General features: G+C 35.1%; 1 protein-coding gene across 1 annotated transcript in view; it reads left to right on the top strand.

Annotated features, from left to right (window-relative positions):
• tmem161b (transmembrane protein 161B) overlaps positions 1 to 13113 on the top strand; it is a 21558-nt gene extending 8445 nt beyond the window's left edge. The window contains exons 2-10 of the mRNA XM_015374448.1: positions 821 to 924; positions 6013 to 6093; positions 7966 to 8063; positions 8184 to 8340; positions 8795 to 8946; positions 9048 to 9108; positions 10569 to 10709; positions 11761 to 11874; positions 12818 to 13113. Of these exons, the coding sequence (XP_015229934.1) occupies positions 821 to 924; positions 6013 to 6093; positions 7966 to 8063; positions 8184 to 8340; positions 8795 to 8946; positions 9048 to 9108; positions 10569 to 10709; positions 11761 to 11874; positions 12818 to 13010 (1101 nt within the window). The 3' untranslated portion in view covers positions 13011 to 13113. The remainder of the gene's footprint in view (positions 1 to 820; positions 925 to 6012; positions 6094 to 7965; positions 8064 to 8183; positions 8341 to 8794; positions 8947 to 9047; positions 9109 to 10568; positions 10710 to 11760; positions 11875 to 12817) is intronic.
• The last annotated feature ends 211 nt before the right edge of the window (positions 13114 to 13324 follow it).

Raw genomic sequence — 13324 nt, 5'->3', positions numbered from 1 at the left:
CTCACACTGATGGTGGCAAGCTAGATAGTAGCCACAGCTGCCCTAACAGAAGCCACGCTGCTGTACACAGGGTCTTCTGACCACCATCCTACATAACAGCTACTGAAAGGCTTCAACTAAATATTGACAAAATGGTGTGTTAGAGGATTTTTGTCAAAATTGCAAAATAATTGTAAGAAGTTTGTTCAGGGATCTTGTGGACAAACTTGGCAGTCTTTCTGATGCCTTTTTTAAATTTCATTTTGGATGTCAAATTTATATCATAACGACCAAACTTTAAAAATGTTATTTCGAGTTGGTGCTATATAAACAGGTTTGGAAAAATAACAACCTAACTGTGCTTTATTACTCATTAAAAGAAATACAGTTTTTATCATACCAGGCTTGTCAAGTAATCACCACCAACTATTTTTTTCTTGTTTATACTTTCCCTTCCCTTTGCTTTTTTTTTTTGTTTTTCTACAATGTCAGGTTGAAAATATCAGTAAAATGTCATCCATTACCATTTCAATTATTACTGATGCCAGAATGATGAAATGACATTTTACTGAAGGCTCCTACTTTATTCTTAAAGTTACTCTATTTGATAATTATTGGGGAGGAAAAACCGAATGAATGAACATTGTTCTGTCTTTTTTTTCTGTTCTAGTTTTTGGGTTGTAATTTTACAATACATGAAAGTATCCATAAAAATAATAGAACATTGAATAAGTTAAAAAGTATTTACAGTAAATATCTTTTTTTTTTAAAGACAGTTTTTATTTCCAATGTTTGTAGTGTCTATCAATAACTTTATATACTTTTCCTTTTTTTCTCACAGGCTTTGTTTGGCGTGCAGCTGGTGGTTACCATGGTAATGGCCAGTGTTATTCAGAAAATTTTACCTCATTACTCCTTCGCAAGATGGCTACTGTGCAGTGGCAGGTAATATAAGATCATTCCTTACACCTGAATGATTTGATTAAAAATGTAGCTGATCTCTGTTAAAGTTTGACACATTTAAAAGTGATACATGTTGAAAAGGAACAACAGACACCATGGCTAACGTGTCCCGTTTTCCCCTTTATGAAGAAATTGAGCAACATCTATTAAATTTTATTATATGTGCATTATTATCAGTTTATATGCATGGCAAGCTATGTTTTCAGATAACAATAATCTTACTTCTTTCATGAAATATTTCAAAAATATGTATTTACCAACGTACAACTATGCTTTAAATCCTGCAGGAAGAAGCACAGATACTTTGGTTATTGAACACATGGTAGTATGTTTACTGAAAGCAAACCTTCTTGCTCTTATTGACACTATGACAAGCAATGAGCTAGGGCTGCAACTATGATTATTTTGTTAATTGATCTACCCTATTGTTTTTATTTAATCAATTAGTTAGCAGATTGCAAAAGCTAACTTAAAGGATAATTAAAACTGACTTTAAACCAAGTTGAATTTAACTATGCCTGTTGAGGAGTTTTGGATTGAGCATATTCACAAGAAAATGTTTGTCATCTTAAATGTAAAGTGTTTTTATATATTTCACAGTTTTTGCATGATTACCTTTCTTAGTAGGATGCTCTTTCGGTTAATGGCATGTATTAGTCTCTATAGTCTAGTTTAAGATTTATACATTTCCAAATTAGTTGACAGATATTTCAATAATCGATTAATCTCAATGAATCCAAATAATTGTTTCATCTCTACACTGATCTGTTATTTAAAAAACATTAACTATTAAAAACAATGGTTTCAACTCATACTCTGAAGAGTAATGGGCATTATAGCAAATCAAATGGTAATACTGACAGGCTTACGCAATGCTGGTTGATATAGCACTCACGAATATTTAAATTCCTAACAATTTTACATGTTTAGTGTTAAAGTTTTTTTACAACTCACCGAACAGAATAAATACTGTTACTTGAGTTACCTCTGTTCCCTGAGCTTTCCCTATAGTGCCATTTGAATGCTAAAGGGACCTGCAATTGTTCCTTTCTGCCTGACTTTCTGTCTTGCTTGGCCAATTTCGCAAACCCGGCATCTCCATTGATGAGCGACGTACAGCTCCTAGTTGAGTGCTGGCACAGCTTTTACAGTTGTGTGAATTTAGTTTTCTAACAAACTGACAAACTTGTGAGTGAGCCAGGAAGTAAACCTTGTAATAATGGAGAGTGAAATTGAAAGCGAGTGGAGCCATGCTTCCTTTACTTCATCAGGATTCAAGCTGCACTTTCCTGTACATATTGAGGTTTTTTGATAAGTTTTGAATCCCATTTTTGGAAAAATACAATTTAGAAGTCAAGTCTTGATTAGGAGGCGGTATGAAATTCTGATTGTATGACACGGCATCAGCTACTACACACTACTTGGGTATCTGAATCCTTTCTGATGAGATTTATATATAAAGAATGCTTATACCATATACAATTATAAAATTCAGTTATACCAATAGGTATAACTGAATTTCATATACAATAAAGCCGATAACCAGTTCATAACTAAATGAAAGAATATATATATTTTAGCATGAGAAAAAGATAGGAGGGTTGTTTCCCCCACTATGTTATAAGCCTTGCAGGCCGCCAGGCTTTACTTGCTCCCCCCAGCTGACCACACAGCTCTGATATGGTTCTACCTGAGTTTCTCATATACCACATTTCATTCACTTATCTTGACTATAAGTTGCTTCTGTGTACTCTTGAATAGCTCCCCATCCCCCCATCCTGAAGGTTCTTTTTTTCTTATTTAGCCTTTCCTTCAGATAACTGGTTATCCAGGGTTTATTATTGGGGAAGCATTTCACCGTTCTGGTGGGATAAGTGTCATCAACACAAAAATTGGAATATTTATACACCCAGTCATTGTATTTATTTCTTCTTTGTTTGGGTGACACAGTATAGCTTTCATAAGGAGGCTCATAATTTTGAGCAAAGACAAACAAAAATTAGACCCGATTTCCCTAAGAGGATTCTTGCTTTAGAGATGTACGAGTCCTGAAATTTGCCTAAAGAATTCCAAAGTATTCAAGTTAAATATAAACTGAAGTATTCTTTGTTTACTCTATTAAAGGTATACTATGCAACCGGTGTTGATTTTCCAGCGAGGCTCCCTCCAGAGGGCGAAAGTAAAAGTGCACTGTCGTAAATATGCACAGCTGTTCTCCTGGTTTCTCCTTCAAGCCAGGCGCGGTTATTTTGAGCTTAGCAGACAGGCGAACGCAACGAATGGCTAACACAGTGAAAGTATGAACATGCACACAGAGAGAGAGAAACCATTCCAATGTTACTTACAATCGCATCAGCAGAAACGCTAAGTCCGCGTCAGCCTTGCAGCCTTCTTTTTATTTTAGCTCTCGCCATTCGGAAAAAGCTTGCCCGATGTTCACCCGTGTACGACTCCTCTCTCTGTCCGGAGCCCTTTTCCTCTTTCTTGCCTGCTCCGACATGGGCTTTCGCTGTTTTCACGCTGGTTCCGCCATGATAACTGCACAAAGATCGCCACTGTGCTAGCAACGAGCATGCTTTTAACTGGGGGCGTGTAGCAGTTCTCGCCATAAAGCAAGACCGACTCTCGCGAGACTTCTGAGCCTGTTGGTGCGGGCCGAGGGCTCCTGCAATTGCAAGTGCGGTATTTCCCCCACAGACCACCAGGGTGGCCGAGAATACCTTTGTTCAACCTGAAATGACTCATTTAATCATCCAAAACGTTATGGAACACATTAATTAACTGAAAAATGTTGCATAGTGTGCCTTTAACAAAGATTGATATGTAGAGCCTCATTCTATTTTAAAATAAAACAAAGGAATATGTTTGTTTATTTGTTATTTTGGATACTTTATGGTTGTTAAAAGCTGTGTGATTTTCTGGACGCAGAAGAGAGACGATAGACCAAAGAGAGAGAGATGAAAATGATACTGGCTCACATTGTGACTACTTATTGGTCAATAGAAATGTTCTTGCCATCCCAGGTATTAATTTTCTATGAATCATTGCATGCAATTTGTGTGTGTGTCTGTATTTTTCTTTTCTTTATTTTGTTCTTTACTGAACCACATATATCAATTGAGAAACCATACAATTGATGTTATAGACAATAACTGCTGATAGGTGAGTAATAAATACATACTTCCAACTCTGTCTATAAATCTGACATGCCAGGATGCCCCCTATTCAGCAGCCATAACCACACCTCCATTCTCCTCCTTCTCCCGTCTTCAAATTTGAATTGATGAAAATAACGCCACTAGAGCTGCTTACTATATATTGGTTGTTGTGTTTCTCTAAAAGCACAGATTGATGGTTGGTGCTGATGAAGGTGGTTATTGCTGTACGTTGTAACAGCTTGGTGGTAAATGTCTATTGTACATTGTTTAAATCAAACTTGATGGTATACTAATGTTTATTAGATCCATATTGCATAGTGTATCATGGTATAGTCATCTAAGACTGCTAAAACAGAATACTATAAAAAGAACATGAAAGGTTATGCAAGAAAAGAAAAATACTTTTAGGTATAGGTTTCAATATACAGAATAATCACTTTTGTTTTTGAAAAAAAGATATTTATTTGGTTGATTGGATCAATTGTATTTTTGATTAGTGTAGAGAAGGTCTCCAACCCTGGTCCTCAAGACCTACTGTCCGGCAAATTTTAGATGCATCCACTCCTACACAGTCAATTCAAATGACTGGTTACCTTTTCAGCATCTTCAGTTTGGCAAAGGCCTTGTTAACGAGCCATTAGTTTGAGTCCGCTTCGTTGGAGCAGTGATGCATCTGAGACTAATGTTGTAGACTTTTTCAGTCCAGTTTAAGCCCAAGTTATTTTAGATTTTAAAGTAGATTTTCTCAGAAGTACTCCAACATTCTAAGAAGTATTTAAATGACCCTTTCCTTGGATACTGAATCATGGGCCACTATATGAGTTATTTACTGTAACTCCTAATGAATTTCCTGAAAGAACTGAAATTGTATTCTTTGTAACCTCTTCGTCCAGTAGGCCTCATTTAAACCTGCATATGCTGCAACATGTTTGAACACAGCTCACTTTGTGTAATTATTGCATTAAAGGTAATGTAAGGTGGACTCTCCAAAACGTGGTGTGAATGACATGCATGTAATTACCCACTATGGAGGTCTTTATGTGTTTTCAGTTATTTTTCTGAAACTTAGATTCCCATGTATCCATTTGTCTACCGTTTACTCATTTCTGCATCCATCCTTCTACGGATTCATCCATTGGTTCATCAATCAATCTGTTCATCCATATTGCTGTTCTTTTCTACCTATCTGTCCATCCATCAATATGCCCGTTTATGCATCCATCAATGCCACTCATTAATTCTACTGTAGGTGTTGCAAGTTCCACATTTACATGCCAAATTCCAAAATTCAAATAGAACTCTGGAAATTATTGCCTAAAAAAGTATAAATCTTTTGCCTTGGAAACTGGAAGAATATCTTGGCTCTAAACTATGAGGATCAGTGTGTTTTTGATTTATTTATTTATTTTTTAATCAGAAAGAAATAAGTGTAAGTTTTCTCTAGGAAGCTTTCAATGTGCAGTGACTGTGTTATATGTATGTATCGACTGTGTCACAGTTACTAAGCTGTTGTCATTATGCACTGAGTACTTTTTTTTTTAAGTGAAATTGTAAAATGTATGATTTATATTATAAATCATAGTTTTCAGTGAAACTTAAATATTTCTGATAGTGATGGATTTAAAAGTAACAAACAATGGGTGAAATGTACTTCTCATAAAAAGCAGGGTTAATAAACACACAGTGGTAGTTTGATTCATTTTAATGCAGTATTTCTAAATCCAAATTTATTTCAGAACAAATTTAATCTACTTTCTGCTCAGTGATCACATAGTTGGATACATTTTGCTTTAATCTGTTGTAAACATGTATTATATCCACAAAAACATCTGCTTTGTTTTGTAGCTTTTGACTCTTTGCGGCTGTATTTCACTGTTTGACAAAACATCTTTTTCCTTTTATTTTTCTGCAGTCTGCGGTGGTATCAACATCCCACGGAAGATGAGTTGAGGAACCTGGCTGGTAAACAAAAGGGACAAAAACGGAAAGACAGGTGGGATACTTTTTTATTTGGGCTGCTATTCTGAAAGGTAATGGTGTAGAATGCTGCAGTTCCTATAAAAGCAATATATTTTTAAAATAGAGAGACTTTTATTCCTAAACATTGTTTTCGTCTTAAATTATTTTTCATCTCTGAAAAGGTTTCATTGATGCCAAAAAAAGGTTATACCATCTGTTTAGTTTACTAGCTGTTTCTGCTTTGCACCCCACACCCACCTACCCTGGCAGAGTGAATCTGAATAAGGTATCTTGACGTTAATCCTTACCATACCACATGGTATATCTGAACTAGAGATGTTTTTTTGTAGTCCTTTCTCTGACCCTGTCAGAGGCAGGTCAAGTCTCTCCAGCACCACATGTTCAATAATTCCTTAAAGAAAAAAGATGGACCACTATCCTTTTCAGCTCTTTTCAATCAACTCCATTTTCTTTGTTACCAGAGTGACTCCCTCAGTCAGGGGTGGAGCTAATCCTTTTTTTTTTCCTGTGAGGTGTCTCATAGATGAAATATGTCAAGGGCATGTTTGGCGCTAGCGTCTTACGGTGGCATTGTATTTCTGAGTCCAGGATGTACGCAGTTTTTCTCTATTCTCCACCTGTTAGTGTTGACCTCCCTCTGTTAACATGAAAGAGGCCTCTGGTATTTGTCACGAAGGACTACTCAACTTTTTTTTTTGCCATAGGCTCATTCAAGATTACTATAATCCTCAGGCTTCTGAATTTGGAGATGGGAGAGAAAAAGTAATAATGAATACAAAGTTGAAAAATCTCTAGCCTACTTTGATTATAATGTTCCTGATTCTAAAAGTAACTTCTAAACCCTGTGACACCCACCTTAGCAGCACTGAGGCTAATGATTGAAGGGTGTAATGGAACTTTTAGCTCATTATATTACATTTTATTAGGTATAGGGCTGAAACAATTAATCAGATTCATCATGATTAATTGATTATTGAAATAATTGTTAACTTATTCCGTAATCGATTAATCGTTAACTGGACTATAGACACTCTAAAATATGCATTTAGTGTACAGAGCAACATACATAGAGCAGTAACGATATCAAAATTGTGAAAATGTAAACATTTTGCATTTAAGATTAAAAAAAAAGAATGTTTTTTGTCTACCAATATGCTATATCCAGAACTCCTCAAATGGAAACGTTTTGGTTTCACCTGGTTTAATTTTGTAAAAAAAAACTTCTTTAAAGAACCTTTGGCCATCTGATTATTAACCAGTTAATCGAAAAAATTATGGACAGATTAATCGATTTGCAAATAAATCGTTAATTTCAGTCCTAATAAGGTTCATAAGAGCAAGGTGTCAAGTTACAGGAATCGCAAAATGTATGTTAGAAAATGTTCAAGGTAATTTTGTTCTTTTTAGTTCAGATTTGGTCGATCTAAGTATCGTACATTTTGAGCAACATATGAGGGGGCTCTTCCGTTCAGCAAGGTACAGGTAAAAGGTACAGGATGTTTAATTTTAAAAATACATGCACATTAAATATTAATACAGTGTGGACTGTTATTAGAAAGCATTTTAAAAAACGGCTTACAAATGGCATTTATGAAGAACTTCCAAAAAGAAAGTGCTGTTCCTCAATAGACTCTACAGAAAACTCAGAATGTAATGGACAAATTCGGTAAGCATTTGCTGTAATGTATAATGAAACACCTGAAATGTCATATCACAGTTTTAATAAAGTTTTATTATGATACATGTTGATATTGAATTATTGTCTTCATTTTGTGTGGTAAAACCAGTTTTACTCCTCGTGTTTTTACACAGCTTTGAGATTGTCTATGTTTCTTTGTATTTTAATGTTAACACTGATTTTCTTGGTGCTATCCTCATGTACTAGGAAGTACAATGGTCACATAGACAATAAACCGCTAACGGTTCCAAAGGACATAGACCTGCAACTGGAGACAAAATGCATAACAGAAGTCGACACATTAGGTATGTTTTCAAACTTCTCCAACCCAGAGAATTTCAGACAAAGTTTATTTATGTTTTTACGTTGTATTGCATTAACACTTAAATAGTATAGTAATTTTAATTTCTTCTTTTCTCCCTTAGCATTGTACTACTTTCCTGAGTTCCAGTGGCTGGTGGATTTCACAGTAGCAGCTACAGCAGTGTATCTGATTACAGAGCTTTACTACAGTGTGGCCCAGCCCTCAGGGGAGATGAACATCAGCGTGGTCTGGTGCCTACTTGTACTCGCCTTTGTCATGTATCCTTTCATCATCCACTCCCTTCTCATTCTTAATTTTAATCGGAAATCCATCCATTAGATGTCTTGCTAAAATCTATTATTTATTTTTACATTGTAGACCACCAATAGGGAGGGTTAAACTGCTGTAGTCTACTGTATAGAGAAGATTAGGACTTTCCAGTTTGTGTGCATGCAGATGAAATGACTAGAAGGCATTTGTGGCTAAATTTGGCAATAGTTGTTTACATATACTGACTATCTAGTCTTATAAACCTGGATCTAGAGAGGAAAATGGGAGCTATCCCAAAAGACTTGCAGCTGCAACAACAGGTGATTTTAAACCATTTGAGTTAGGAGGTTCCATATACAGATCCCTTCATGTTTTTCAGTTTTAATTAGTGAAAAAGTTTTAAAAAACAAATATATTTAGTTTATGTTTCGGTGTATTTCCTTGACAGCTTTTTTTCTCTAGTAAAATCCTTTCATCCCTCACGGCCCACTACTTCAAGCTAGAGGAAGGAGGCGAACGCTCCCTCTGCATAACCTTTGCTTTCTTTTTTTTTGTCAAAGCAATGATTATTCTCATTGTCACCGAAAACTATCTGGAGTTTGGTCTGGAGACAGGTCGGTGCATCAAAAGTTTTTCTAAAAAATTACTTTAAAGAGTAGACAGCCTTTTTTCACTTCTTATGGCGAGTCACTGTTTAATCTTTCTTCACTCTCAGGTTTTGCAAATTTTTCTGACAGTGCTCAACAGTTTCTAGAGCATCAGGGCTTAGATTCACAGTAAGTACTTATGTTTTTGTGCATATAGTTGTAGTTGAAGGGGGTTCTAACATAGTGGAAAATTATTCATCTTTGCCACTTTTTATAAAAAAAAAAAAATATCTTCGCATCATTTGTTTAGCTCTGACATTAACGCCTAAAATGACCATGATTGTTTAAATACATGCTCTAATCTTCATCTAACTAATCCAACAATATTACATTCATATTGAGCTTGTTTTAGGCTTTTCAACTTACTTGGAATACTCAATGTTATATTAACATTACTCATAGCCTGTATTTCTAAAGCACTTTTAAAATAACAAAGGTCCTCAAAGTGCTGAACATACAATTGAAAACATTAACATTAAAATAAACATAATTTCCAAAATGTCAATGAATAGACAACTCCAAAATAACATAAATTACAGGTCCATTAATGAGATTGATATTAGAGGATTTAAAACGTATAACAATTGTGCTAATAGTTGAGTTTAAGCTGCTGTTTTATTTTTTTAACTGATGTCCATGGTCTCTGTCCGTGGTACTGAAACACTGATGTGTGAAGATTGTTTTAAATGGTCTTCTCCAAATGTTCTTTAGCCAACAATCAGAAACATTATTATTAAATTAAAAGCTAACATATCTTATGAGTGTTATACTGTATTGTACTATACATATGAGTTCACATTTTGCTCCTTCACTGTCTACTTTTAAAGCTTTTTTTTATTTTTTATTTTTTTTTTTAAAACAAAGCCTTTTACATAAAATGGTCTCAACACTGCATGAGACTTTTTGTTTTTACTCTATACATTTTTATAATTATTAGCAGGCTGTTTTTTTTCTTTTTGTATATTTCAAACATTTTATATTAGCAAATGTCAACGTAGTAGGGCTGAAACAATTATTCGAAATATTCGTGATTAACTGATTATTGAAATGATCATAAGCTATTTTAGTAATCGATAAATCGTTAGCTTGAGTATTGAGACTGTAAAACATTCCTTTAGCTGACAGAGGAACCCACTTAGTGCAGTAATTATCCCAGAATTATAAAAACATATGTAAACATTTTGCATTCAAGATTAAAAAAGTTGTTCATCTGTCAATATGCTCTATCTAGAACTCCTCAAGTGGAAAAGTTTGAGTTCCACCTCGTTTAAAGAACCTTTCGCAATCCGATTCTTAATTGTTTAATAGGAAAAATAATCGACAGATTGTAAGCAAAATAATTGTAAGTTGCAACCTTGAAATGTAGTGTTTTTGGACCTAATCATGCTTAGGAATGGTTTAGATCTGCTTGCTGTCTTTTAACATAAATTGCAAAGTATTAATGAATACTAATGAGGAACCCCACACCCTCAGCAGTTTTGCCTGTGTGCAACTTGTATCTAATCATGTCATCATAGAGTTTTGCTTTTTGGTTACATTTAGGGCATTTGGATGAGAATTTTTAAACTACATCCTTTTATTTCTCACAGGGGCCCCATATCTAAACTCACCTTCAAGCTGATCCTGGCCCTTCTCTGCTCTCTGATTGGAGCCTTTCTTACGTTTCCTGGCCTACGATTGGCCCAGATGCACCTAGATGCACTTAATCTAACCACGGCAAAATTTACACAGTGAGTTTTTGGTTTCATCTTGTTTTTTCTGCAGTAAGTTTCATATTACCCTTGGGGCTGAAATACTAAGATTCCAAATAAGGAACGCTAAATTGCTTGTGAAGTTATTGCATGTGGAATCTGTGGGCATGTTTGATGTTTGCAAAACAGATAACGGGTGCAAAAGAGGTGTGGACACCCTTATTAAAATGAGAGTTCTATGTGTACCTCTGTCTGTCGCCATGGAGATTTCAGGAGAGCAGAATAGATTTGAAGTTAAGTAACTTGTGCAAAATTTTGTTTTTCTAAATTTGAGTAACTGAATTAGTACTGCTATGGAGATTGGACAGCAAAAAAGTGAAACACTGAAAATATAACAAACAAGTAAAAGTCTAAATTTGCCACTGTAAAATTTAGAAGGCTTCACTGGTGAATTGACCCACTTTAACTCTGTGGTGGATGGCACAGAAAGCAAGAAGATTAAAGACTGTGAGCTTATGCTGTTCTAGTGATTCTTGTTTTGGTTATTCTGTTTTTTTTTCCATGTTATTTTTTTCCTGAATTTGGCATCGCTAAAGCAAACAAAACATTCCCATTTTCAGTGGTAAATGATTTTATTTATAACAGTGCTTTTCTCGTCCTCCACTGAAGTTCACTTTTTACTATAGTCAAATTCACCCAAACACATTCACTAATGCGCACATATTCATACACCGATCTGCAGGTCAGTAAGCAATGTGCCTTGCCTTAGGGCACATCGACATGTGACCAGGGGAAGGTGGAATCGAACTAACAATCTTTCAGCAGCGTTACTCACTGATCCACTGTCAAAGCCATTGTGCACTAACACTGTTTATTTGTAGATCTCCATCATCCTCCTCCTCAGCTCAGTTATAATTGAGATAGAGTTTGTTTATCATGATTGTAACAGGGGAAGGTTAGATTTCTAAAGCAGGACATTAGGGTTAAAATGAAAGACTCCAGGTCAGCTTTTCAACAATGCACTAGGTCAGAATGATAAAGCTTTGCAGCACTGTTTACCAGATGTCTCTGCTTCTTAATTGTTTCACAGAACTTTGCTTTATATCAACTTCCTTTCCCCTCTCATTATGGTCCTGCTGTGGGTAAAGCCTATTACCAAGGACTACATACTGAATCCCACTCTTGGGAAGGAGAGTGTGCCTTTGTAAGTAAAAGTATCATGTCCTTACCATACAATACTATATACTGCTTTTTTTCTTTTAAATACTGTAAAAATCATATTTAGTTCTCTTATCGGCAAAAATACATTTCCAAAAATAAAATCTACATTAGAAATTGTGTAAATGTTGACTTCTGATTAATTTGTAATGTTATGCAACTTTGCCTAATATTGCAGTAACTTTCATATGAACTGTCAACGTAGAAACTTGTAACTTTCTATTACAGAATGACTGCTGACTGTAATATCTTAGCAGCAGAGATTCTAATGAATTAGAGGTGCTTTACATTTGCACGATAAGACGAGTTTAAGAGATTTAATACAGTTTCATTCACCAGTTTCTGGTCTCTCTGCTGCAAGTCAGCTTCTGAGTACTGTAGATCTACCGGTATATGATCTTATACGATACAGTTTAATGTTTCCATACAGATTAGAGGTTTTTAATGAGAAGCAGGAGAATGTTGAGTTTAGTCCCTCAATGAAGTGACAACAATGCAGACGTTGTCTTCATACAGTTGAATGAAACCAAAAGCAAATATATTATTGACAAAACAGTTTTGTTTTTTATCTTATCTCTCATCGTTAATTCTAACATGTCTTCTACTTGTTGTTTGAAGTCTGTCTCCTATCTAACTTTCTTCTGCCTTTGACATAGTCTGTTATACACATCAAGGTCAAACCTGATTAAGTTTAATTTCATGTTACACTACCCCCTTTTCACCTTTTTATACCTCAATTTCACCCTCTCTTGCTTTTTCCTCTGAGCTGTTTGTGTCTCTTTTTCCTCCCCTCGTCATTTCTTTCTCTCTCAGCATCTCTACTTACTATCCAGATGGAGCTTTATGATGTTTTTTCGAACCAGAAAAAAAAAAAAACTAGTTTTCTTTTTGTTTCTCCTCCCTTATATCCGCCTTCCTATTAATACCAGGATGAGTGAGGAGACATTTGATACGTTGAGGTTATGGCTTATTATACTGATGTGTGTGCTCCGACTCGCCATGATGAGACATCACCTACAGGCCTACCTCAATCTGGCACAAAAGGGTGTGGACCAGATGAAGAAGGAGGCAGGACGGATAAGCACAGTTGACCTGCAGAAGATGGTAACTACTTTGTTCTAAACGTTTTGCCGTATTTAAACAAAACCTCAACTGCTTCCTTTATAAAATACTTCATACTGCACCTGCTTAAAAAATAAATATCTATTACTTTCTATCAGTAAAATCTAGAATAATAAATATTTTAGTTAAAACGGTTTTGAAAATATGCTTACTTATTTGAAAACTGACCATTTTATGCATTGTTTTATGAAAATAGTTTGGTAAATGTAAATATGTTGTGGTTTTAGTATTTGCATTTTTATGAAGTCAGAATTCTGCAATAAGTGCACAAGCATAATAAATACTCTAATGAAAAGTTTTATTTAAAGATGGGA

The sequence above is a fragment of the Cyprinodon variegatus genome, unplaced genomic scaffold (genome assembly GCF_000732505.1).
Source record: "Cyprinodon variegatus isolate N-32 unplaced genomic scaffold, C_variegatus-1.0 Scaffold103, whole genome shotgun sequence".
Classification (NCBI taxonomy): domain Eukaryota; kingdom Metazoa; phylum Chordata; class Actinopteri; order Cyprinodontiformes; family Cyprinodontidae; genus Cyprinodon; species Cyprinodon variegatus.
The sequence above is the reverse complement of the archived record's forward strand: the minus strand, read 5'-3'. Positions and strand labels throughout refer to the sequence as shown.